Source organism: Aspergillus nidulans, chromosome II (assembly GCF_000011425.1).
Source record: "Aspergillus nidulans FGSC A4 chromosome II".
Taxonomy (NCBI): Eukaryota; Fungi; Ascomycota; class Eurotiomycetes; order Eurotiales; family Aspergillaceae; genus Aspergillus; species Aspergillus nidulans.
Genome location: NC_066258.1, coordinates 2,768,341 through 2,792,106, shown reverse-complemented (window position 1 = coordinate 2,792,106; position 23,766 = coordinate 2,768,341). Strand labels below are relative to the sequence as shown.

The following is a 23,766-nucleotide window of genomic DNA, read 5'->3' as shown; positions in this document are numbered from 1 at the left end:
TATGGAAACAAGTCATGCCGAAATCCGGTCTACCGCGGGATGATGCCGAGTGATCCATACTTCACCCCATCACGCCCCGTTTGCTTCCGCGGGATCAAAAGACTGGGTCAGCTCGGCATGCCGAAGAGCTCCGAATTGGCAATTCAAGATAATCACAACAGCTAATCGAGGGAACCAAAAGCCAGAGATCTCGACCTGTCCTGACGTGTATCATATTCTGCCGGAACTGGAATCTTGCAGTCTGGGATTGCATCCGCGCTTTGTCCAAACTAGAAAAACATCCATCGTTGTGCCATGGTTATGATTATAATGAGAATGTAGTTACGGATGAATCGCTCTGTAAATAATACGTTATAGGCAAGGTATATATTACTTCCGCATACGTCTTGGACATCCCAAGTACTTTGAAGTGCGTTGCGTGTATTGTACTCGGATCCCGGCCTGTACTGGTTCAATGGGATAATGGCGCTGCACCAAAATACCCAACAAAATGTCCATTCTGAGTACCTTACGGTGCTTCCCAGGGTATTTTTATATTCATTGGCGTCTACATTTTCAAGGTGCATGTCCAGAACAGGGTAGGTTTCTCCTACAAACTAACTAACTAATGATCTGCGTGCAAGACATCTTCACCACCATGTCCTCGTACTCCTTCTGCCGTCGGTCTGCCACGTAGTCAACCTAGGGCGAACCTTATTCACTTGACTTGGTCTTAGCCGGCCACTTGACCCTTCTCTCGGCCCTAACATACAAATTATTCGGCCTGATGAGCTGAAACATGGGATCATACTCAATTGGCCCGTCTCCCTCCCGGATGAAGTTATACCGGTAAACTAACCTTGGCAGGAAGACTTTGATCTCGGACAATGCGAAATTGAATCCAATGCACATTCTCGGCCCAATCGCAAACGGAATATACGACGCCTTATGCCGCTGCTTCACCTCATCCGTATCCCACCGATCAGGGTCAAACCGGGAGGGGTTATCCCAGATACTCGGATTATTGTGGATATGGTGCAGCGCAGCAATGACAACGCTGTCCTTTGGGATCTTGTACCCCCCTGGTAGGACTAGGTCGACTTTCGCAGTTCGACCTGGCTGGTAGGAAGGGTTATGGCGCCGCTGCATTTCCTTGATATACTTGTCAAGAAAGGGGAGGTTCTCTGTTAGGTCGGCTGTGAGCTCAGTGTCTTCTGTTATGCCGTGGTCGACTAGCTCTTGCAGGAGCCGGTCCTGCATGCCGGGGTAGGTGACGAGGCCGTAGATCAGCCAAGAGAGAAGGGAGCTGGTTGTTGTGAATCCAGCGCCGGTAGCAACAACCAGGGCCCAGATGAGACTTGACTTAGGTAGCTTTTCGCCCTTGTTGTCTGTGGCTCGGATGGCGTAATCTGAATGCAAAAAGGTAGGTCAGCCGCTGTATATTTGACAAGGTGAATTTATATGACAAAGAAATACGTACCAACCATGTTAGAGGCCTGCAGGGCCGCCTCTTGCAGAGGAAGATCACTAACGCCGCCGCGTGCTGCTCTCTGCACGGACTCATCAACCATTTCTTCGATTCTTGCCTTGAGGTTCCTCAATCGTTTAGGAGCACCGAAAGGCAGCTTGGCGTACCAGTCACCTCGGGAGGTGACCTCCTTGTTAAGGGACAGAAGCTCAGCAATTGCGTGTACCATCTCATGCGTGGGTGCATCGGGCGACGTGAAATGCTCAAAGTCAAGACCAAGCGTCAGCTTACCCACCGCTTGGGAGCCGAGCTTAAGCATATACTGATACACATTCCATGCTTCGCCGGTCTCGTCCAGGGCGTCGAACACCTTAAACGCATCTTTCACGCAGCTATCCATGGTAGGAGCATAGTGACGGACGGCCTTGGGGCCTAGGGCTGGAGGTAGAAACTTATGAGCGTCACGCCACTCCTTTGTGTCAGTATCACCAAGAAATACACCAGCCTCAGGAGTTTTGAGAGGGTAGAGCGGGTGAGCTTCGTTGATCTTCTTGGTAAAAAAGTCAGATTCGGCGAGGACAATGGCTGAAAGTTGCGGGTCGTTAGTCTGGTATGTGGTGCGGCCTAGGTTGTTGGTTTTTATGATCGGTCCGTATGTGTCGAAGAGGCGCTGGTGGTTTCCCAGATGGTCTGGGAAGACCTCGAAGTAGTTGCCTACAAAAGGAAGGCCCTTTGGCCCCTCCGGTTCTCGGACAGCGCGGCCATCAATGGTTATGGCTATCGGTCCTGGGGCAGTGAGGATCGAGGAGACGTCCACAAGACAGTCATTTTCCGTTTGGAAGCCGATCCCTGCACGGGTTAGTCAGAGTGTCAAAGAGAAAGACATGCGCATAATCTGACCGTTTGGCTCCACAATCGCAAAATGAGCAGCGACTATATGCTTCACCTGGTCGAGGTTTGCTGTTTCGTCGAGCGTGATAGACTTGGCGGACGAGGCCGTCTCGCCGTGGAGATAGAATTGCTGGTTCAACATGGCTCTGATGGTTTGAACAGCTCAGCTAGCTGTCAATAGAGAGCCATACACTTATATTCAACTCAATTAGCCTAGACGCCGAGGTTCCGCCTCATTCAAGATGCCGTGCAGCCGTGTAGTTTATACCTCAGTGGAGCTCTTGCAGACATACCGCGGCTAGTGGAGAATAATGCTTTATCCCGAGCTTCCGATTGGTTTGTAGATTGCTGTATTCTCGCAGCCGTTGCAGAGGGGTGGGCCCCGTCAGACATATTGTCGACTATGAGAATGTCGCTGCTGAAGCCCAAACCAGATGCGTTAGTTATAAAAGACCTCGGGATAGGCTCACCTGTTATTCTCGTATCATTCAACACCGGCTTGCTTTCACGAAAAATTTCTGGTGTCGCTATGATCGACTTGCCGCAATATACATCTCAAGAGGTCGCTGCTCACAAGAGCAGGAATGACTTGTGGCTGATTATTAATGGCAAAGGTGAGTAACTATCTGCCTTCGGTTACTCAGGTACTGACAGTAGCCTTTTTAATAAGTGTACGATGTCACCGAGTACGTGAGAGATCATCCTGGAGGGGCTGATGTTCTCATCGATACTGCTGGAAAAGACGCAACTGAGGCCTATGAGGATGTTGGACATTCAGAGGTAACACTGTGCACGTATAGTCAGTTTCCTGACTCAAGGGCTAATTTCCAACGATATAGGACGCCGACGAGATTCTTCAAACATACCTTATCGGTACTCTAAAAGATGCGGCGAAGCGAGTGCGCCCCCAGCAAGTTCGTTTAATCCAGTCTACGAACCCTGTGCCTCCAGAAGACACGCAAAGACCAGGGCTAATCAAATCCTTTGCACTGGCTACTGTTTGCGTCAGCGGTGCAGCGGTTTCCCTGTATCTTGGCAAAAGCATGTATGCTTCCTGGTCGGGACTCTCAGGGCTTCACGGCCTCAAAAAATCGCTCCACCTGCCAAGCTCGCTTTTCAATGCAGGGCTCGGGGGGTTCTATACAGGCTTTGCCGTAGCAACTGGAATATCCAGCATCGTCGGCTCGGTGGTCGCATCGAAGCTGTCTGCTATGACACAGATCCAGTCCGGCTTCACGAAGTACCCACCGCACATCAAGAGCCGCAAGCCTCCTCGAGTCAACCCTCATCTCTTGAAAGGATTCCTCGATCCCAAGGAATACAAGAGTTTGCCACTTGTTCAGAAAAAGACGCTTGCGCCAAACGTTTACAAGTTTGTCTTCCAGCTGCCCGGTCGACAAGACGTTATAGGCCTTCCCATCGGGCAGCATGTAGCCATCAAGGCGAACATCGAAGGCAAAACAGTATCGAGATCCTACACCCCGACGTCGAATAATATAGACCGCGGTGTTTTGGAACTGGTTATCAAGTGCTATCCCGACGGTCTCCTAACGGGAAAATACCTTGCAAACCTGCAAGTTGGAGACAAGGTCGAGTTCCGCGGTCCCAAGGGCGCAATGAAGTACACCAAGGGCCTCTGCAAGAAGATTGGGATGATTGCAGGTGGCACTGGAATAACGCCCATGTACCAACTTATTCGGGCAATCTGTGAGGATCCCACTGATACTACGGAGATCAGTCTGATCTATGCCAACCGCAGTGAAGAGGACATTCTGATGCGAAGTGAGCTGGAGGAGTTTGCGAGAAATTTCCCCAAAAACCTTAAGATTTGGTACATGTTAGATACACCGCCAGAGAAGTGGTCTTTTGGGACAGGGTACATCACAGCTGAGATCATGAGGGAGCATCTGCCCATGGCCGACAAGGATACCAAAATCATGCTCTGCGGTCCACCGGGAATGCTGATTGCGTGTAAGAAGGGTTTGGTGGCATTGGGGTATGAGGCTCCAGGAGCTGTCGCGAAGATGGATGACCAGATTTTCTGTTTCTAATTGTAAATTTAGATAGTAGGTCTCCGAATAATGGACTGATTGCAGCCGTCGTAATCTGCCCTTTGCTATTGCCACGCAGGGGAATGTTGCAACTTGTTTAGCAATAGTCAAGAGAGGAAGAAGTTAAGGAGGCCAGCACATGACCGTAAGAGGCACGCGAGCTAGATTACAAAATTTTGCCAGCGGCCATTCTCAGTCAGGGACTCATATGCGACCTGAGTAACACTTTAACCTTGCTTCTCAACACAACTCCCAAAAATCATCGATTCCACAAGATACACCGTCTCTCAGACGACATTTTTATGACGAGCGCACCCAAAGAATCCCAATAACCGCGATATTGCTACGGATTGACTCGAGGCCAGCAGCTCTAATGCTTCTGACAAATTCCGCGCCATTCTACTCATCAACTGACAAGTTAGGAATATGAATATTACATTTTCATCGGAAGTTGGCATTACAACACGATCTACTGGAGTTGAAGCAAAGACGCTCATCTCCAAGACGCGTCTGACACTGTGCTTGAGGTCTAAATTGGTCCACGTTGCTCACTCTTGGGGCCGGGCACAACCAGATTACTCTCGTCCTTGGGCAATATCTCGTTGACAAGTGAGACACGTTCGATGATGAGACAAGGTGTCTGTCGCCGAATTTGGAACTTCCTCGCTGCCTGAGAATTAGAATCGACCTTTGAGCGCGCCGTCCACCCCTGTGACCTGCGATGTAGAGACTACTTACCATTTCGCTCCCCGGTCTGAATGATAATATTCACGGATGCCGATATTGCGCCGAAAGCTGATGGTGAAAGAACGGGCGCACCCGACCGGGAGTGCTGCAGACCGATATCCGGAATATTATGGGTATTTCAGAGCCTTGACCATCTTTCTGAGGCAACTTCTCAGAATGGATTGAGAATCTGAAAGCCTTCTGGTACAACTGGGAGTTGACGGAGATGCGACGAAGAGACTTCTATTTCATTGTTCAGTACTACCTCACGCAGGAAGGTCTTCAGTATAACCGGAAGCAAAGGTTATAAATACTATTGCTAGGCAGCTCCCGCCCTCTAGTTGTTCTCGAATGCAACTTTGCATCCCTATTCTGATGGTATGGGCATTGATGGCTGTCAAACTGAGTGGATACTCTTGACGCGTCAAATTCAACCCTAACTCGGCACCGTCAATCCCGCGGCTTGTTTCGGATCGGCGAGCCGATTGCCTCACTTACCGCTTCCGAGGTTTATCTACCGCGGCATCTCTTCCTTCTGTAACATCTCGACAATGTCCACTCGCCGCTATCGATCGACTGTGGCATGCCACTCATGTCGCTCACGCAAGGTCCGTTGCAGTATTAATGTTACTGGCATTCCCTGCATTCGTTGCTCGCAGGATTGCGCTGAATGTGTGGTAGATAGTGGAAATGAGACGTATGACATCCACATATAGTATGGAGATATCACACTCTTAACATGAAATCTTAGTTCTCGAGCAAGTCGTCGCCACGGCTTGGTGAGACAGCGATTGCGAGCGGCCACAAGCAGTCCACCTAATCGAACAGAGACGAATACCAGAAACGGAACCTCAGCGTCTCCAAAACACACTACAGATTCACCGGCGCAGGCGATTAGCTCAAAATTTACCAGCCAGCATGATATACAAGATGAAGAGCGTAATGGTCTCGAAATTGCCGCTGCTGCTTTAGGAGACCCTAAACGAGCTGGCCATGTTCCTTTCTATACCGGTGAGTCAATGTCGCTCTCTGGCAAGCGGTGCCTAACATCTCTACTAGGGGACAAGACCGGAATCACATCGACGCTGTCTCTTCTCTCCTCTGGAGAGTCTCTGCCACAGCATCTTTTTATACCATCTCGACACTCTACGTCTCTTTCCGAAGAGGACCGGAACTACCTAGCAAGTAAGGGCGTTTTAGATCTACCCAGCAGCGTCGCTTGTCAATGCCTTCTTCAAGCATATTTCCGTCATGTTCACACTATCATGCCGATCATTGAGGCAGATCAGATACTGCACTTTTTCCAGGCCGGGAGACTGCAAGAGTATAACTTGCTTCTGGTGTGGAGCGTGTTTTTCGTTGCTGTAAACGTAAGGTTTGGTAAAAGATGATGGTATGTTCGAAAGCTAATAGCTCATAGTTTATCCCGTCGAATATATGCGAGCGAGAAGGATATGAGTCTAAGAAAGTAATGAAAGCGGCCATATACTCCCGCGCCAAGGTAAGGAATCCTTCAAGTCTTACTGCACCACGGCCAACGAGAAAGAAAAACAGTGCCTATACAATAATAGTGGTGAGCGGGACAAGATTGTTCTCCTCCAAGCCTCTCTTCTTTTGGGCTTCTGGCACTCCGAAGCCGATGAGCATTCGCAACCATGGTATTGGAGCGGTATCTCTGTCAGTCTTTGCCAGATGCTGGGACTGCATCGCAATCCCGACACACCGCGATACAACACAGCCATCATGGACCGTCAGCGTCATTTGTGGCGTCGCCTCTGGTGGACGTGCTTCCTGCGTGACCGGTGGTTGAGCCTTACTTTAGGGCGACCGCTACGTATTGATCTGGACGATTGCGATGTTCCGATGCCATCAGTCTCAGATATCATATACGACTTCAGGGATGTCGACCCAACCGTCTTTGCTGCCTTCATTCCAGACGATCTTCCCCTGCTAGCCGAATATTGGCTCAGACTGATAGACTTGAGTAAGCTGTTGGGGTCCGTAGTGACACTGAGCTACAAAGCAGTTCGCCCGAGACCCTCCTCTGAACAAATCAATGCTCTTGAGACAGAGATCCTCCGTTATAAGCCTCCAGAGCAAGGCGCTCCGAGCTGGAGCAGAACCACTCGGTTTTATCTGCATCATCTACAACTCCATTACGAGTGCGCAAGCAACGTTCCTTGAACCAGAGAACCCAGGGCCTTCTAACATTCTCAGAGCAATCCTTATCGTTCTCTATCGGCCGTGTCTGACGGAACCTTCGGATGACCTCTCCTCTACAAACCAGCAGTGGCAGGAAAGTATCTGGCACAAAGCTGACTCCGCAGCCTCCCACACAAATGACATTCTCGAGGCCATGGCCCAAGAAGGCCTACTCGAATATGCGCTGCCAATGACGTGAGCCAGTCAGCCGTTATGCAGGAAGTTTGGCAAACTGACCGACCTCTTAGACCACCACTCCTCATCCCCGCAATGCAAATGCATCTTCTAAACTGCCGCTCCGGAACCTCTCTTTCGCGACGTCTCCGGCTCAACAAGCTCAACGCATGTATGATGGTCTTGGAAGAGTTCCAACAAGTTTATACGGTGGCGTCCATCTATCGCGGCATATTCGCCAAGGCTATCCAGCTTATCTGCCCTGAAAGCACCGGTACTGGTGGTAATGAGAACAGAACAGTGACAGGATCTTCTTCCGTTCCGTTACGTATGGGAGTATCTGCATCTACATCTGCACCCATACCGATTCCGCCTGAATCAACCGAACTGGACCATCAACACGTCGGTACTACTGCTACTGTCGGCCCAGAGCCAGGCCAAGGAGCAGCTTTGACTGACATGGTGGATGCCTTGTTGGACGAGACATTGCCGTTCAATTTCTGGGAGACGTGGGGGCAGATGTGGGTTGAGTAGGTAGATGGAACAATTCTTGAGAATGGTGCCCAGAAAACACCCAGCCTATGTGTTTCCATAACCAAGGCCCTTGGTCCCCAGACTGATTCGGGCTGCTTGGCACGCGACGCTTAGGATCACTCTGTGATTTACCATCCATCAATGAACCCATTTTCTGAACGAAGCTCGTTAGCAGCTTTAACGTGCTCTACTACAATCGTAGCCAGTGACTGTCTGGGTTTACCTGTCCGCGAAGACATTGCCAAGCTCAAGTACAGCTAGGTATTTTCAGGCATGTACGTTTTATCCCACACGACAAGTACGATTTCAGAAGGAACCTCGGAATAATGTGTATCATTCTAACCAACTCTCCTTCGTTTTGGACACATTATAGCGGAGCACCCCGGAAGGTGGATGGTTGTTTGTGTGACTATAACTACGAACGCGCTTGTAGCGAATCTTCCCAATGGCCGTCCTGTAAAGGTTGGAGTTGGCCCTCTGTGGAAAATTGTGCTCAGTATTCAATGGCGTCCTGAGCAAAATGAAAAGCATGCTGCAAGTGGAACTTCTACGCACTATATTTATCTACATCCTAGCCATATTAAGCCCCTCAGCAGCTTCAGCGTACGTTATTACAATATCCGGCCAGTGAGAGCGGAGACCAACGTAACCAATAAAAACCAAGACCAAGATACACCTGGATATTTTCCAATGTTTTTATTTTGCCTCTTCATTATTGTATAGACAGGGGAAGCCCCGACAAAGCCATCCCTTAGAAGTCGGAATATGCAGGTCACCCAGTACAGCCATGTCTGCCTCTCGGCATCCCCTGACCAAACCAGGGTGCCAGAACGCTTAATCTAGTCCTGATAACAGGGCAGATAGTCGCAATTCCGGTGTCGGCCCACAAATGCATTGTCCCATGCCGCGATCCTCAAGCAGTTGACGAGTAAACCATGCTCAAGACTCCCTCTTCCGTTTATCCGTGAATGAGATGAAGGCGCTTACAGAGCCTTCTTCTTGTCGCCCTTGGTGACGTCGACAACCTTAAGAGCTGTAGACCAAAAATACATTAGTATATCTTCTTCAATTGAGCCGCGAATTCCGTCCATCCAACTTCATTTTGTGGCTTCGATGAATTGGATGGAAATCTCCGAAGCGGCAGATACGAATAGAGACAAGACGCACCAGGAGGCAGGCTCTGCTTGAGCTTGTCGGCCTTGTCGGAGTCCTTCAGAACAAGGGTGTAGACGAAGCGGCTGCAGCGGACCTTGAACTTGATCTGCTGGGTCTTGCGGTTGCGCTTGATGCGGGCAGCTAAAGAGCCATTTTCATTAGTCCATGTTCTCTTCCTCATCCTTATCATTTCTCAGTTCGCAGGCAAGGTCGGGTCGGCTCGCGGTGACGGTTGTCGGACTCGAGCTCCAGACCAATTCCAGCTTCAGGTATCGGGTGGGTAAACGTACAGGACGCATCCTTGCGGCGAGCAAGCTCGATGAACTGCTTGATGTCGGAAACTTCGCGAGGCATGTTGGGCTAAGGTGGTTCGTGACGTCGCGGATAATCGTCAAGAATCTTTGGGTGGGAAGAAGCTCAATCGCGGTCTGAAGTCCGAGGGCCGACTAGACAGGCTGGCTGGCAGCGGGCGGCGCTGCGTTCAAAGTTGTGTGGGATCGTCCCGATTGGGTTAGGGTTTGAGATCGTAAACCCTTAGATCAATGCATAATTAGTAAAGAGCATTTATACGGAAGCTACTAGAAGTTATGATGTCACATGATACGTATTATGAGGCTGCTGCAGACATTGTGGCGGTGGCGGTGGCGGTGCGTTTCAGGCCTAGGCAGCATCACGGATCAATGTCCATGCGATCATAGGACTTTTGATATAGGCCAGCTTGCCATACCTTAGATATTTCTACTTTGATACAATAATTCTACTCCTACAGCCTCCAGAATGCCGACATCTTTAGATCGTGCAATGAATTCGAAGGTACTGCGTTATCCATATATCCAGATACTATCTTATCAATGACTAACCATGTTCAGAACCTATTCCTTGGTATGCCTGAAACGCCAATGGTTCCGCTCGCAGACTAATTGTCTCAGGTTTCGTGGGTATGGTCACGGCAGCGGCAGCATGGTCAATCTGGGGCAACGAGATGTTTCCTGCTGAAGATGATCCCAAAGGAGGCACGTGTCCGCATCCGTTCGGAGGGCCCAAGCTAACTGAGCCAGATCCCGCGAACTGGACACTCGAAGAGATGCGCCGATGGCTCCGTGCTGTAGGATCCACCCCCCGAGTTCTTGGCGCGCACGTTCTCTAACAATAGCAGCGAGGCTTGATGCCTGATCGAAAGGCGACACGCGAAGAGCTCCTTGAGCGAATCAGGGCAAATCTCCGGAACCCACCAAAGACGGCAGAGTGATCTGTGGTAAAAGGGTGTAGGGCCGATAGCGTAATGATATAATGGCGTATCGGCAATCGTCTTTCGACTCGAAATAAGTGGTCGTTCAGTAAATGTCCTGTCATCTTCAAAGCGCGTTGTATGATTCCCATCGCTATCTCTAGGAACCAACTGGATAATTTGTTTGCCTCCAAACTTCTTCCAACACTGTTGCCAGACATCCGCGGCTCAAACAACGAGACGGAAGTTCTGGGTCTGAATGAGCCAGTCCCGTCTACGTTTCCCCTTCCCCCCTTCGCTAGAAGGGTTCGGCACGAGAACAAATGTCTCGCTGAACCCGCGCTGAGGAAGGTCGCGAGACTCTCCGAACCGGACGTAGCCGCTAACAACCACCAATATCGAAATGTCTTTCCGTGGGTCTATTTGCCGACCGATTGTGGCTGTAGGATATTGTTTGTTTATAATTTGACAGTCAAACGACTGGACCTCGTAGTGCGTCGGAGGCATCTGGCTGACGAAGATCTCTTGCACTGCATTTCCATCCGCGACGGGGTTTCCGTTGAACACAATCGTTGATGGGGGGGAGCTATAGAAGGAGGCTATCGTTGCGCGGTTAGATTGGAGCGCGGGGTAGAACGATTGAACGAATTCGGTAGCCGCTATGACGAGTAAGTTAGATTTTCCCTACATGCTGTATAGTCTGGGTACCATACCTTCTGTTGAGACCTTTGCGTAGGCATCTTCGGTAGGGGCCATGATGCGAGTCAAAATTAGGAAGTGGCTGCCTGCTGAAAATCGTAAATTTGAGCTGCACTCAATAAGGCTGCTGATATATACCTAGAAGGTATTGAAAACAGAAAACCTGTAAAGACTTATAAAGACGAGTCAGGAATGAAGTGAGAGATGAGGCTCCGGCACCGCAAAGAAAAAAAGAAGCTTGGACCACGCGGAGAAAACAAAACCTCCGAGGACAGTCCGAATCATTCGATCGCACCCAGACTACAACAACGCCAACATACGCGCAATACCGCCAATGGCAAGTTTGAGAGGGGGCTCTCGTGCTCTTTCTTGGGCGAATCAGCTATTATCCCGTCAGCGCCTTTCGTCGAAATGTGCTTCTCAGAGAGTCGCTCCTCCGGCAACCGCCTACTCTCTCCGTCAGTATGCGACCACCGCCAAAGAAGCTTCTAAGCCCTACTATGTCACGACGCCTATCTTTTATGTCAATGCCGGTATGATCGGAAAGCAGACTGTATAATATATAGATAGCTAACTCACTTCCGTGGTAGCTCCCCATGTCGGTCACTTATACACCATGGTCCTCGCGGACATCCTGAAACGATGGCGGACACTTACCGGCGACAATGAGGCACAATTGCTGACTGGAACGGATGAGCATGGCATGAAGGTCTGTCAGACCTTGTCTATGGGCAACCCGTTGCTGACTCTGTGTTAGATCCAGCAAGCCGCGAACGCGGCGGGTATAGATACCCAGGCGTTTTGCGACAGGAACTGCTTAACATTCAAAGTCAGATGCACCGGTCTGCCCGATAGTCACTCTGGTAATTCAAGCTAATACGACTTAGGCTTTGGCTGAGGCAGCTAATGTGGACTACAATTACTTTATTCGGACGACGGAACCTGCGCATAAAGAGGCCGTTCAATACTTTTGGGTAAGTCACAGGGACTACTTGGCGAGATCGTTACTTACGCGGAGCAGGAAATGCTACAACATCGAGGCTACATTTACACATCTAAACATGAAGGATGGTATTCTGTTAGCGACGAGACATTCTATCCCCAGTCACAAGTCAATCTCTCGTTGGACCCTGCCACCGGGCGGAAGAGAATGGTACGACTCTTGGCTTTCACCGTGATACAAGCTGACCAGACTAGGTTTCTACGGAGACGGGCAAAGAAGTCGAGTGGTCTTCCGAAACGAACTATCACTTTCGTCTGTCTGCGTTCCAGGACCGCTTATTAGAATTGTACAAGACGGATTTCATCACGCCAACCCACTATACTGAGCAAGTGGTCAAATCGGTTGCATCCGGGCTGTCAGACTTATCCATCTCCCGGCCGGTGGAGCGGTTGACATGGGGCATCCCTGTTCCAAATGACAATACGCAGACGATCTATGTCTGGCTGGACGCGCTTGTCAACTATCTCACGAAAGCAGGATACCCTTTTCCGCCTGGCGAGGGAAGCCGCCTCGGGTGGCCTGCGGATGTCCACGTTGTTGGCAAGGACATTGTCAGGTAGGTGTTATCCCAGAACGCAAGTGGACAGTACTTACGCGTTCAGATTCCACTGTGTTTACTGGCCAGCGTTTCTCATGGCTCTGGATCTTCCCCTCCCTCGGAATGTCCTTGTTCACGCTCATTGGACGATGAACCGTGAGAAAATGTCAAAGTCGACCGGAAACGTGGTCAACCCTTTCTTCGCAATTGACCGATTCGGAATGGACACAATGCGCTTCTTCCTAGCTCACCGTGGCGGCCTTGCATCCGACTCTGACTACGACAACAGATACATCATCCGCGATTATAAGAAATACCTCCAACAGGGACTTGGCAACATTGCCCACCGCACAATTGGTTGTGCGAAAGGAAAATTGCGGGACTATATCATCAATGCTACATCTGGCAATTCCCCCGCAACCGCTGACGATCAGGCATACCAGAAGACTCTGGAGCAGCTCTCCCACAAGGTAGCAAAGTGTATGGAGGCACTTGACCCACGTGCGGCACTAGAGGAGATCGTGGAAGTAATCCTTCTGGTAAAATCCCTCACCGAGTCGTAGAAGCTCAGTCTACTGACGCCCTTCTTAGACAAACAAGTATTTTCACAACTCGGAGCCATGGCAGAATCCGGAGGAGAAGCAACGCGTGATTTTCAATGCTGCGGAGTCAATGCGTATCATGGGCATCTTACTGCAGCCTTTCATGCCGAACAAAGCCAAAAAGCTCCTTGACATATTGAAGGTCGATCCTTCAAAGCGGGATCTCTCTGATGCTGGCTATGCACGAGACTCGACCTACGGCGAGGATGTTAAGAAAAAAATCCTCTTCCCTCCCCTTGCCCTCGAGAACTAAGCCGGCCTAGATATCTATCTATTTGGCGAGTCGGGATGATGAGCTCGCCTAACCCGCCCCTTATAGTGATCGGATCGACACATACTGCCTCAGAAGGGTATTAGCAGCCCGTTTTCGTGGTCGGGAAGTCCTCATTCCTGTTTGTCGCGGGCCATTGCGGCTGTGGTTCACCGTCTCCACGATAAGCTCTTCTCGCCCTAGTAGCAAGGTTCCGTGTTTGCGTCATGAGACATGCTCTTCGTGTTCTAGACTAGAAGGGTATCAACGGAAAACCAGGGTGTGGCTCTGATATGCGACGTTGTTACATGATGGATATCGGGGCGGGAAACGGGTGGTCTGGTTTCCCGCGGCAAACTGGTGCAGTGACTGCAGTGGCTCTCGGAAAGAACATTCGATTGTATAACAGAATATTTAGGATAGGAGGCTTGATGTAATAATAATATTATATTAATAGGCTACGCGTATGGGTTTGCTTGTTATTATTCGTGGTCTGTATCTCTCGCTTATGGTTTAGATATATACTACGGGGTTCGCTTGTTGCTTAGGCTCTACTATACAGCTCACAACAAGGACATCTTCTTATACTCATTTACAACGCAATTTGATTAAACTATACAAACAATATCTGACCTCTTCCAATTGTGTTTTCGAATCAACCTATTCACGATACCACCAGCACCATGGGCAGCATCGGCTTCGCCACCGCAACAACCACACAGATGACGTCCACGGGGTCCCAACATGATTCCCAATCCCAAACCCTGCCAACCTACAAATCACCCTGGATAAGAACACCTCTCGTCGAATCCCGCTCCCTCTCCGCCCTTGCGGGCTGCCGCATCCTCCTCAAGCTCGAAAACACACAGCCAAGCGGCTCCTTCAAGTCCCGCGCAATGGGCAATCAGATCCTCTCACACCTGCATAACCCCTCGAACTTTGGGAAGAGCATCCATTTCTTTGCGTCCTCTGGCGGAAATGCCGGACTCGCTGCTGTCTGTGCAGCTCGCACCCTGGGCTTCCCGTGTACGGTGGTGGTTCCTGTGGGTACTAAGCCGCTTATGGTTGACAAGTTGAGGAAGGCTGGTGCCAGGGATGTGGTGAGGTACGGGGAGACATTTGCGGAAGCGGGTGAGTACATGAGGGATGTTGTTATGAAGAATGGTGACAACAATGATGATGAAGGGGAAGTGGTGAAGATTGCACTCCATCCATTCGATAACGAGGCGATCTGGGAGGGGAACAGTACGCTTGTTGATGAGTTGGTCGAGCAGGTTCCCCTTGTTGCAGGGGATGCTGTTGAGGGAGATGGGTATGGGGATATGGCCCTTCCAGTTGATGCAATCGTGTGTAGTGTCGGAGGAGGTGGGCTATTGAATGGACTCGTCATGGGACTTGAGCGGCGGCGGAGACAGCTGGCAAAATCTTCATCAAGAAAGACGGCGCAAGCAAGACCGACGCATCTGATTGCCGTTGAAACGCGTGGAACGGACTCTCTTGCTGCGGCAGTAGCGAAAGGTTCCCTGGTGAGTCTGCCGAAGATCACGTCGCAGGCGACATCGCTCGGTGCGATCCGGGTTTCGGAAAGGACGCTCCAGTATGCGCTACATCCGCCGCAGGGTGTCAAAGTGCATAGTACGGTGCTGTCTGATGCAGACGCGGCAAGAGGCGTGCTGCGTCTTGTGGACGAGGAGCGGATGCTGGTGGAGTTGGCTTGTGGAGTGTGTGTTGAGGCGGCAGTTGGCGATGCTTGTCGGGCTGAGAAGACGAAGAAGAGGAAGAGGGGGTTGGATGAAGGGTATGGAGATGACCGGGTGTCGGCGGGTGAGAGTGAGGGAGATTTGTCAGATGGAGGGGTGGCTGAGGATCCCTTGCGGTCGCGGTTGAAGGAGCTGGTGCCGGACTTGAAACCGGAGAGCCGAGTAGTGATAGTGGTTTGTGGAGGGAGTAATGTCACTATTGATGCGGCGGTGGAATGGAGGACGATGCTGAACGAAGGATGGGGGGACGAGAACTAGGTAAATAAATGGGCGTTTCAAATCTTGGGTTGATTATTGGCGTTTTCAGAACATGATATTCAGCAAATATGGTAAATTGGATTTGGGTCTAGAGGAAACATAATGGATAGCTTAGCTTGCTCATTGATATTCACGCAGAAGCTGGGACTTCTTCCGCCTCGATTGTCCGAATGCGATAGTTCCAGTAGTTCTTCCGAATGGGATCGTACTTGTCCTTCAGGAGGTTGAGCATACGGACAGCCTCAGCGCGGCCATTCTCTTCAGCGTCAGCATACACGTCAGCTAGCCACTCCACAGCGTGGCTACTCTTCACCGAGACGTCCACAATCTGACCCTGGTCGTCCCGCTTGTCGACGACGAATTTCTGCGCAAACTCGGTCCATTCGGAGAGTGGCCGACTAGCAGCTCGTAGGATACCCCGAGCGTACGACCATGGGCTTCGGTTCTCTGGCGCTCGAAGGATCTGGTCCTGAGCGTACCTCAGCTCCTCGTCGACCAGATCTTCGTCCACGACGGCAAGTCGGCCCTTTTCGGCAGGCGACCCGCCGGTGTTGACCATGCCAGCATCGGGCTCATTACTACGAGGGCCGAAGCGTAGCATATAACGGTGATTCCAGGCGGAATTGTTCCTGACATCCGAGTTGAGTAGGGAGTTCACGTCCGCGAGCTCGCGAGGGGAATCCCATAATTCAAAATGCCGCACCAGCCAGTGGCGGTAGGTCCATACATGATAGTTTTTTGAGTCTTGAGCGAACATTTCCATGAGAAAGTCCATCTCTTTTGGTGGGAGACTAGGGAAGTGCTCTCGTGAGGACATGATAACCTGGCGATGATGCCTGGCGGGGTTAGTGGTCACAGTACCTCACCCGGCTGGAGAGCTGCCTACCAGATTTGATAATTCTTCAAATACCTCAAGGAGACGCCGTTCAGCCACTCCAGCTCCTCGAGGAGATCTTTGTTCAAAGCAAAGACGATCTTGGCACGATATATCCTGTCGGGTTTAGCTGCGTCCAGATATCTTCAAGGATCACTTACCAGACTGTATAGTGGGCTGGATTCATGGAGATAATGTCTTCTGTGAGTTTCAGGGCTCTGTCAGACATTTCATTGGCGGCCATAACCGCACGAAGATATGAAGTTGCTTCGAGATATTCCTCGCTGTAGGCGATGGTGGCCAGCGGCATCGCGCCTGACTCGGAGCCATCATTGAGCGGAATGGGATCGATTGACGCCCACTCAGAATCAGACGCGTATTTTCCCATGGTGAAATTTATTCCAGATTACGTTGTGATTGTAAGGGCTGATGAGGAGAACAAGCGATGGAAGTTGTGGTGATCAATTTCGTGAAGTTGAGGTGGGGATGGCGGCCTAAGGCAGAAACAACAAGAACAATATAAACGACGCAACAATCGAGCATAGCTGGACAAGAATTGACAAAGTTCATATTGATATGGCTAGAAATTGTGATTTGATTCAGGATAGGCGTATTCTGTATTCATACGGCTACTGAAGGTGAGGTCTGGGGAGGCTTGGGATCCCGTGACCCCCGCCTGCCTTGAATAACCTCGATTCCAGCCTAATAATGATAAACCAGCCTCATTGTCTCGCCGAATCCGAGTCTCGACCCTGACCGATCAATCCCGGCGGATTATCAGGTCAAGTTCGACGGCACTGATCGTGATTCGACCTCAGCCTTATCTGCCAATGCCAGTTGTCGACCCCGCAATGTGATAGGGATCGCTTCCCGACAGTTCGCTCCTGGCAGCGGAGCCAAGCTTGGAGATCACCTCTCTCCAATTTCTCCTCTTTCTTTGCCTCTCTCTGCCTTGTAAAGATGCGCGTTTCTCCTTTCTTCATCTAGATTCCCTATTTGGCTACATTTTTCAGTGATAAAGATGCGTCGCGTCAAGAAGTCCCGCAACGGTTGTGCGCGGTGTAAGAGCAAGCGAGTTCGTCCTTCAACTTCCTAGACTTTAGTTTGAGACTAACCCATTCTCATTAGGTGAAATGTGGGGAAGAGAAGCCTTACTGCAGCCGCTGCGTTCGTCTGGGCGTAAGGTGTCCTGGATACGTCAAAACGCTGCGCTGGGTTTCTAATCAGGCATCTGCTGGAGATGGTGGCCTGGAGCCAGCCACGGATAATGACCAGGTCCAATTTGTACCCGAATTTCTATCTCCTAGAAAGGCAGATCAGTTGCCCCAATCTCAGCCGCAAAACCACTCAGAGAACTGTCTCGACTTGCACCGGTCTCCCCTGCCCTCAGATGACTACAAGCTTCCCGACTTAGATGGCCTCGTTGGCGACGATGCCAACGATATAGATGACCTCTGGGATTTACAGGAGCCTGGATCTTTACCAGAGCTGACCGATCTATGTCCTACCTCGCCCAATTCAGCGGTATCTGCTGGAGACCAGGCAGCTAATGCCTCGGCCATGGAATTTGCCTCGCCAGCAAGTTTGGGCTCGGACCCTTGGGCTTTCTTCTCGTTAGCCGCCCCTGCGCTCCAGAACCAGCCCCGAGACTTCCCAGGCTTCGACCCTTCGAACATTGTCCGTCATTACCCCCCGCCGTCTGGCGTGCCTTCTCGGCCGGCCCCGCGGGATCTCACGTCAATCCCGCAGCCGTTGAACAATCCGTCATGGACTCTAATTGAGTATTATTTCAAAGAGGTCGCTGCCCTATTCTCTAGCTATGACAGTCAGATGAACCCTTTCCGTTCTACCGTCTCTCGTCTTTGGGGATCCTCCTTAGCCATGTGTCGCACAATGCAGAGCATGGCTGCCGCTACCCTTGTTAACGACTTCCCGCAATTCGGTCCTATGGGGAAGAAGCTGCGCAACGAGGCCATTGAGATAATCAGCAAAGAGACGACCATGGACGACAAATCCCTGCTTGCTCTGCTTATGCTCGGACAAACCGCCAGCTGGCATGACCCGAAAGATCTCGGCATTCCTTACTTCAACCATCTACGACGACATTTGGATAATGCTGCCCTGGCCAAGGCAGCGAACCCAACGAACCGCGGTAACAACTACCAGTTCTTCGAGGAAGCTCTAGTGTATTGGGAGATGCTCCTTTCTTTCGTCGCTGACGACGCGGCCGTCCTACCAGCGCCTAAAACAAATTCCAGCACAGCCGATTCCCTCGTCTTGCAGCGCGTACCCCATCCCTGGACAGGCATCGCGCGCGACACCCAGTTTACTGTCCAGGAGGCTGGCCGACTTGTGAGAGCAGAGCGCAAACGGATCCGAACTCGAAGGTTCACATGTCAAGTCGACATCGTCAACGCTCAGGTAGCTCTCGAAAAAGCCCGAGAACTCGAAGAACGGCTCCTATCCCTCGCTCATCCCACAGAAGCGGAAATTGTCAGTCCAGGGGACGACGAAACCCCTGTCTGGCATCTCCTTACCATGGCCGAAGTTTACCGCTGTACAGGCCTGCTACAACTCTACCGTGCATTCCCCGATCTCCTGCAGCGGCGACTTCCCGTTCAACAGCAACACCACCATTCACCTACACAGCAATCCCACCCCACAACTTCAGCAACACGATACCCATTCCACCCCTGGCTCAACGAAACCTGCACACAACCATCGCCTAGCCCACAGCCACCCCCAGACCAATCCTCGCCTACCTACTACGACTCCTGGCTCACCGAATTTGCCCTGACAACTCTCTCCCGCCTAAAATCCATACCTCTCGAATCCCGTACCCGCTGCTTACAGCCCCTCCTCCTTGTCGCCTCCAGCAGCGAGCTCCGTCTCCCTCCATCTTCCTCCGACCCTCTCGCTCTCTCAGCCAACGGGAATGGCCCCTGCGTTTCCTCGCATGCCCTCGACGTCTCAAGGACAAGGAGGTTTATTCTTGGGCGCCTCACGTCACTTCAGTATGTGCTGCCGCCGAAACCGATTACTGTTTGTCTTGACCTGGTTAATGAGGTCTGGCGGCGGATGGATGCGGGCGATAAAGATGTCTATTGGATGGATGTTATGATCGAGAAGGGGTGGGAAACAACGATGGGGTAGGCGGGGAGGAGTAATTGATGCGGTTTACTGGGTCTGCATTCGGTTGGTTTGTCTAGCAGGCAGATAATGGCGTTTTGGTCTCGGGGAATGGCCAGTGATATAATTCAGGGGGTTTATGACTTGTATTTACCCTGCTTGAGCCTACCTGTTGGCACATCTTGACGAAGGACATGACATGACATGATATTATTATTGAATGTACGGCGTGAAACAGCAAATCGTAAGTCATTTTCTCACTATGGTACGAGGTTTTCGCTGGTTATTGCAGTATGGCAAGTTATCATTGGATGTAGTATACGAAATAGGACGGACATCCATCGAAGTCAGACAGAGCACTCCCGCACTCCTTCAAATCAACGTACCATACACTATATGCTAGAACCGACAGAACACCGCATCCGAATGCAAATGGAAAGACTAGGCAAAAAAAACGGGGGGGAAAAGAACAAGGCGAAAGAAAGAGTATGCACACGGTGCCATGAGGCTATAAACTATACATGAAGAGAAGAGTAGATAGAGGCGATTAGGGCGGATTAAATAATATGGGCGCAAATGGTAGTATAAGGGTTGAGAATGGGGAAGTATGGGCAAGTGTAGCAGGGGTAGAACGCTAGGGTGAAAAGGAACGTCAAGCAACAGCTCGCTTCCAGAACTTCCAGCCCTCGCGTTTCTCCTGGACACCAACGCCAACAAGACGCTCAATACCCTCGGTGCCGACGGCATTTTCAAACTTTTGCTGGTCAATCTCCTCGCCGCCTTCTTCGTCGGTTCCGTTGCGGAGGACAGCAGGCCAAAGCACGCCCACTCCGTCACCGCCAAGGGTAGTCTCGTATATGCCAAAGTTCTCGTCCTGAAGTTGACTCTTAAGTTGGCGGAGAGAATCATCATTTAGGTCAGGGCGCAACAAGGTAATCGCACAGCCACCACCGCCAGCGCCGGTCAACTTCGTCCAGCCAATGTCGGCGTAATCCACGAGCTCGCGGATTCGTTCTAGTCGCGGATGGGATACGCCAAGAGAGACAAGAAAGCCATGGTTGATCCGGATCAGGGTGCCTAATTGCTGAAGAGTTTTCTCAGACAAGCCCTCAGGGTTAGGTTCTCGGATAACTTTCTCGGCGGATGCGGTTACATTGTCAATCGCATCAAGGATCGATTCGGTTACCACTGGCCATTCTTTTCGCAAAGCTCCCACTTTAGCGACTTCAACGGCAGTGGAGCGGCCCTGTCGCGTGTCGACAAGGAGCAGCGGGAGTTCCGGGAAGGTGGGCAGGGAGGTGACGGAGGGCGGCTTGGAATAATCTCCCCGTCTGAAAATCACGGCTTTTCCGCCCGCGGACACCGTGTTGTCTACCCCGCTGGGGTTTCCGTGAATGCACATCTCACCGACAAAGGCCCAGCGATTGATCCGCTCAATCTGGACCTCTGCTTCATCTGGGGGTTGATCGGGGTGAGGACCGGCAAGGGTTCGGATCTGGACAAGTAGCGCAGCGCTCATGCATACGCAGACACTCGCACTGCTCCCTAAACCAGCACCGATCGGAATTGTAGATCGCAGGGTGTAGATGGCGCCCGCGCTCTGTGGAGAGCCTAGTGAAAGGAAAAGGTAGAGAAACGCGCTCGCGGATCGCTTGTGGATTTTGCGCATCTCCTCGGGGGCATCTGGGGAAATATCTTCGACGTGGGGCTGAATCGCATCGTAGAGCTCCTGATCAAGAGTGGTGACGAGGTCGTAGTAATACTTCTTCTTTGACGGGTGGTGGAAAAGATCCCAGGGCAATTGATCGATATCCCAAGTGTGATTCAAGTTTGTATCGCGGAAATTCAGAGTGATCGTGCGCTGCGACTTGCTGAGAGTGGTGACAAGGAGATATGAGCGGAGAGAGATGGCTGCGGCCATTGCGGCCTTGCCGTGCACGACGGCATGCTCGCCGTACACAATAACCTTTCCCGGGGCGGACACCATAAAGGCCGGAGCCAATGGAGACGATTGTTTCCGCTGCATCTTGATTCTCTTCTGATCTGGCGTCGTCGATGGGTTGGAGAAGCTCCTGGAGCTGGTTGTGGTGGAAGGAGAAGGGATAGTCGAAGCGTCGGAGCTTTCGTGGTCGTCGCTGATAGTTACGGGGGCAGTTGGCCGGACTGAGCGAGGGCGGACAGGTAACAGTGAGGTCATGTCGGAAGCTGTGCTGAGTGTATACGGCTCGATTAGCTTTAGGGACAGGTCGTACGAGGTTCGAGCGGCTGGAAGCAACGAGTGAGAGCAGAAGACAGGGGTATTAATGTGATCGGGCAGCGACCATGACTGGCTGGCGGTCAGACGGAATGAAGGGAGCAGGACAGCGCAGAGCTGAAGAATGACGCCGAGACGGACGAGAGAACGTGTAGAAGAAGCTGCAAAGGGCCACTCAAGGAGAGTCCGCCTGGAAGGGAGAAATTGGAGGCTCGTCAGCTCGCCGCGCCTCAGCCAAAAGAAGAAAGCGGGTGTCCTATCACTCGTAATTTTGGTAATCTGGGGTCACTGCCCGTAACTTACAGAGCGACCACCAATCATGGTCAAGGTATCTCCTTTTAGTCAGACGTGCTCGTATTCGATTGTCCATCGTCCCTGTCGCTCTCTCAACGGCATCGTCTCCCGAATGGCAGGACTAACTGTATCAGTTCTAGTGCAGAAACGATCCTGCGAGTTCTGGATTGAACCCGTGAAGTTGCTATCACCGGAGCCTGCAATTAGTCCGGCGACGATCTCGCTGCTTACCATTTCACCGGGATTCCTGCACCTGAAGCTGACAGCAGTCACAGGACACGACGTCTACATGACAATATCACACCAGGAAAGGCTCGTTCGTGCATTCGGTTGGCGTTCATCCAAGACCAGATCGGAGAGCGGGCCCAGTGGCCAATCCCATAGCGTCGGAGTCCGATAATACCTGGATCTCCCCCCAGCCCGATATGAGGAAAGGCCGGTTGATCATGCAGTCGAGGCCATTTGTCTATTCAGGACAACGACCAGGTCGGGATGCGGGACCGGCAACCCACGTACAACTTTCCGAGATGTAAAGCCACGATATACAAGACAAGAGAAGCTAATGCAACAGGCCGTTGATCTACCTACGCTAGTCACAGCCTTACGTTGTACTGTGGCTGGAGCAGCTCCAGATCGATCCTCGTATACATCGCTCGTTCTCGGCTGGGGATCTGGTTCAAAGGCAAAACTACCACAATTGCACGAAAGAAACGGATTCCCTCCAGGGGGCAATACTCTTATAATCGTCGAGTTCCTTGATCTCCTTGACACCTAGAGGCCTTCGTCCCGGCTGCAGATCGACCGTCCGGGGATCACAAAACTTCGTGCGGTATGTCAGCTTGTAGCCAACTGCAGTGAGAACGATCAAGATTATGACGAACATATATTCAAAGAAATACAACGCGGATGGCGTATCCGATCCCTGATGAATGGATTAGCTTCGGTTTCAAAGAGGGGCGGCCAGACTTACAATAGGGTACAAGGCAAGATAGAACGAAGTCCCGATGAAGAAGCAACAGCAAGTAAGAAGCCATATTGGAGGCAACGGCCAAAGAGCCACCCTCAAGCATAGATCTCACTGAATAGAGGATCGTTCTGGGCTTTGGGGTTGAAATGAATAGTCCGGGCCCGATCTGGCCTCCGAGGGAGATCACCTATAAATGCGTTAGACCTGTACTCTGTGGGAAGGCAGACCGAGACATACGTGGATCTGTCGAGGAGTAAAGTTCCGGGGGAGGCCCGGATCGCTCTGCACCTCAACTATCTGCCCTACGTCGCTGTCTGCATTAATGTGAGCCACGGAACTAGTCAGGCCCGCTTTGGTGTTCTTGGACTGCAACATGCCCGATGGGATGGAGTTGAATACACACTGACTTAGAGGTGGCACCGCCGGTGTCCTTATATTTGCACAGAGTAGCAACATCAATTCGATATGAAACCCACTGATATCACCATTGGTACAGTGCTAGAGTGTTATCCGACACCAGCCAAGATAATGGCAAAATAGAGGCAGGTCGGATCGCCGCTGAATATTGTTACTCCAACTTTTGCAGGTCTGACTCTATCTGAACAGAGATATTGGTGGATTAGCCCTATCGCCACTGGTTGGGGTAATGTTCTAACCACTTTTGCTGAATCTATACTCATGAATCGGCGCGTCGACCTGCCATGAGGCATAGCCTTCGTTTTCCGGTTTC

General features: G+C 51.2%; 10 protein-coding genes across 10 annotated transcripts, besides 1 other annotated feature; 5 read left to right on the top strand and 5 right to left on the bottom strand.

Moving 5' to 3' along the window:
* Positions 1 to 23,766: part of a sequence feature (contig 1.62 526..201480(-1)) that runs on past both edges of the window.
* ANIA_10479 (cytochrome P450) lies at positions 694 to 2,482 on the bottom strand (the record flags this gene model as incomplete). The annotated part of the gene is made up of 3 exons (XM_656373.2): positions 2,348 to 2,482; positions 1,460 to 2,296; positions 694 to 1,388 (listed from the first exon to the last, which is right to left on the bottom strand). The coding sequence occupies exons 1-3, from the start codon at positions 2,478 to 2,480 to the stop codon at positions 694 to 696; spliced, it is 1,665 nt and encodes a 554-aa protein (XP_661465.2). The 5' UTR covers positions 2,481 to 2,482.
* Positions 2,742 to 4,389, top strand: ANIA_03862 (putative cytochrome b5 reductase; the record flags this gene model as incomplete). Its single annotated transcript, XM_656374.2, has 3 exons — positions 2,742 to 2,952; positions 3,009 to 3,118; positions 3,178 to 4,389. The coding sequence occupies 3 exons, from the start codon at positions 2,742 to 2,744 to the stop codon at positions 4,387 to 4,389; spliced, it is 1,533 nt and encodes a 510-aa protein (XP_661466.2).
* ANIA_03863 (Zn(II)2Cys6 transcription factor) lies at positions 5,667 to 8,286 on the top strand (the record flags this gene model as incomplete). The annotated part of the gene is made up of 8 exons (XM_050611393.1): positions 5,667 to 5,812; positions 5,867 to 6,126; positions 6,175 to 6,485; positions 6,536 to 6,616; positions 6,670 to 7,099; positions 7,152 to 7,512; positions 7,566 to 8,021; positions 8,232 to 8,286. The coding sequence occupies 8 exons, from the start codon at positions 5,667 to 5,669 to the stop codon at positions 8,284 to 8,286; spliced, it is 2,100 nt and encodes a 699-aa protein (XP_050467427.1).
* On the bottom strand, positions 8,645 to 9,597 carry ANIA_11419 (60S ribosomal protein eL38). The gene is made up of 3 exons (XM_050611392.1): positions 9,471 to 9,597; positions 9,193 to 9,321; positions 8,645 to 9,058 (listed from the first exon to the last, which is right to left on the bottom strand). Exons 1-3 carry the CDS (start codon positions 9,532 to 9,534, stop codon positions 9,009 to 9,011), a joined length of 243 nt encoding a protein of 80 aa, XP_050467426.1. The 5' UTR covers positions 9,535 to 9,597; the 3' UTR covers positions 8,645 to 9,008.
* On the bottom strand, positions 10,637 to 11,284 carry ANIA_03864 (protein nxtA; the record flags this gene model as incomplete). The annotated part of the gene is made up of 3 exons (XM_656376.2): positions 11,246 to 11,284; positions 11,122 to 11,193; positions 10,637 to 11,067 (listed from the first exon to the last, which is right to left on the bottom strand). The coding sequence occupies exons 2-3, from the start codon at positions 11,162 to 11,164 to the stop codon at positions 10,637 to 10,639; spliced, it is 474 nt and encodes a 157-aa protein (XP_661468.1). The 5' UTR covers positions 11,165 to 11,193; positions 11,246 to 11,284.
* On the top strand, positions 11,412 to 13,503 carry ANIA_03865 (methionine--tRNA ligase MSM1; the record flags this gene model as incomplete). Its single annotated transcript, XM_050611391.1, has 8 exons — positions 11,412 to 11,640; positions 11,698 to 11,816; positions 11,865 to 11,936; positions 11,995 to 12,081; positions 12,129 to 12,260; positions 12,305 to 12,666; positions 12,713 to 13,187; positions 13,240 to 13,503. Exons 1-8 carry the CDS (start codon positions 11,442 to 11,444, stop codon positions 13,501 to 13,503), a joined length of 1,710 nt encoding a protein of 569 aa, XP_050467425.1. The 5' UTR covers positions 11,412 to 11,441.
* Positions 14,184 to 15,518, top strand: ANIA_03866 (putative L-serine dehydratase; the record flags this gene model as incomplete). Its single annotated transcript, XM_656378.1, has 1 exon — positions 14,184 to 15,518. One exon carries the CDS (start codon positions 14,184 to 14,186, stop codon positions 15,516 to 15,518), a length of 1,335 nt encoding a protein of 444 aa, XP_661470.1.
* On the bottom strand, positions 15,564 to 16,780 carry ramB (bifunctional protein farnesyltransferase/protein geranylgeranyltransferase; the record flags this gene model as incomplete). The annotated part of the gene is made up of 5 exons (XM_656379.1): positions 15,564 to 15,606; positions 15,653 to 16,019; positions 16,125 to 16,354; positions 16,405 to 16,509; positions 16,554 to 16,780. 5 exons carry the CDS (start codon positions 16,778 to 16,780, stop codon positions 15,564 to 15,566), a joined length of 972 nt encoding a protein of 323 aa, XP_661471.1.
* ANIA_03868 (uncharacterized protein) lies at positions 17,414 to 19,545 on the top strand (the record flags this gene model as incomplete). The annotated part of the gene is made up of 2 exons (XM_656380.1): positions 17,414 to 17,467; positions 17,521 to 19,545. The coding sequence occupies 2 exons, from the start codon at positions 17,414 to 17,416 to the stop codon at positions 19,543 to 19,545; spliced, it is 2,079 nt and encodes a 692-aa protein (XP_661472.1).
* erg12 (mevalonate kinase) lies at positions 20,174 to 23,103 on the bottom strand (the record flags this gene model as incomplete). The annotated part of the gene is made up of 6 exons (XM_656381.1): positions 20,174 to 21,936; positions 22,079 to 22,190; positions 22,301 to 22,354; positions 22,675 to 22,732; positions 22,762 to 22,918; positions 23,040 to 23,103. The coding sequence occupies 6 exons, from the start codon at positions 23,101 to 23,103 to the stop codon at positions 20,174 to 20,176; spliced, it is 2,208 nt and encodes a 735-aa protein (XP_661473.1).

Bases quoted from the DNA above. Each gene is read 5' to 3' on its own strand.
- ANIA_11419 (XM_050611392.1), bottom strand. From the start codon at position 9,534: ATGCCTCGCGAAGTTTCCGACATCAAGCAGTTCATCGAGCTTGCTCGC. The intron at 9,322-9,470 runs GTACGTTTACCC...ATGGCTCTTTAG, and splicing joins TCGCCGCAAGGATGCGTCCT to CTGCCCGCATCAAGCGCAAC. The intron at 9,059-9,192 runs GTGCGTCTTGTC...TTTGGTCTACAG, and splicing joins CAAGCAGAGCCTGCCTCCTG to CTCTTAAGGTTGTCGACGTC.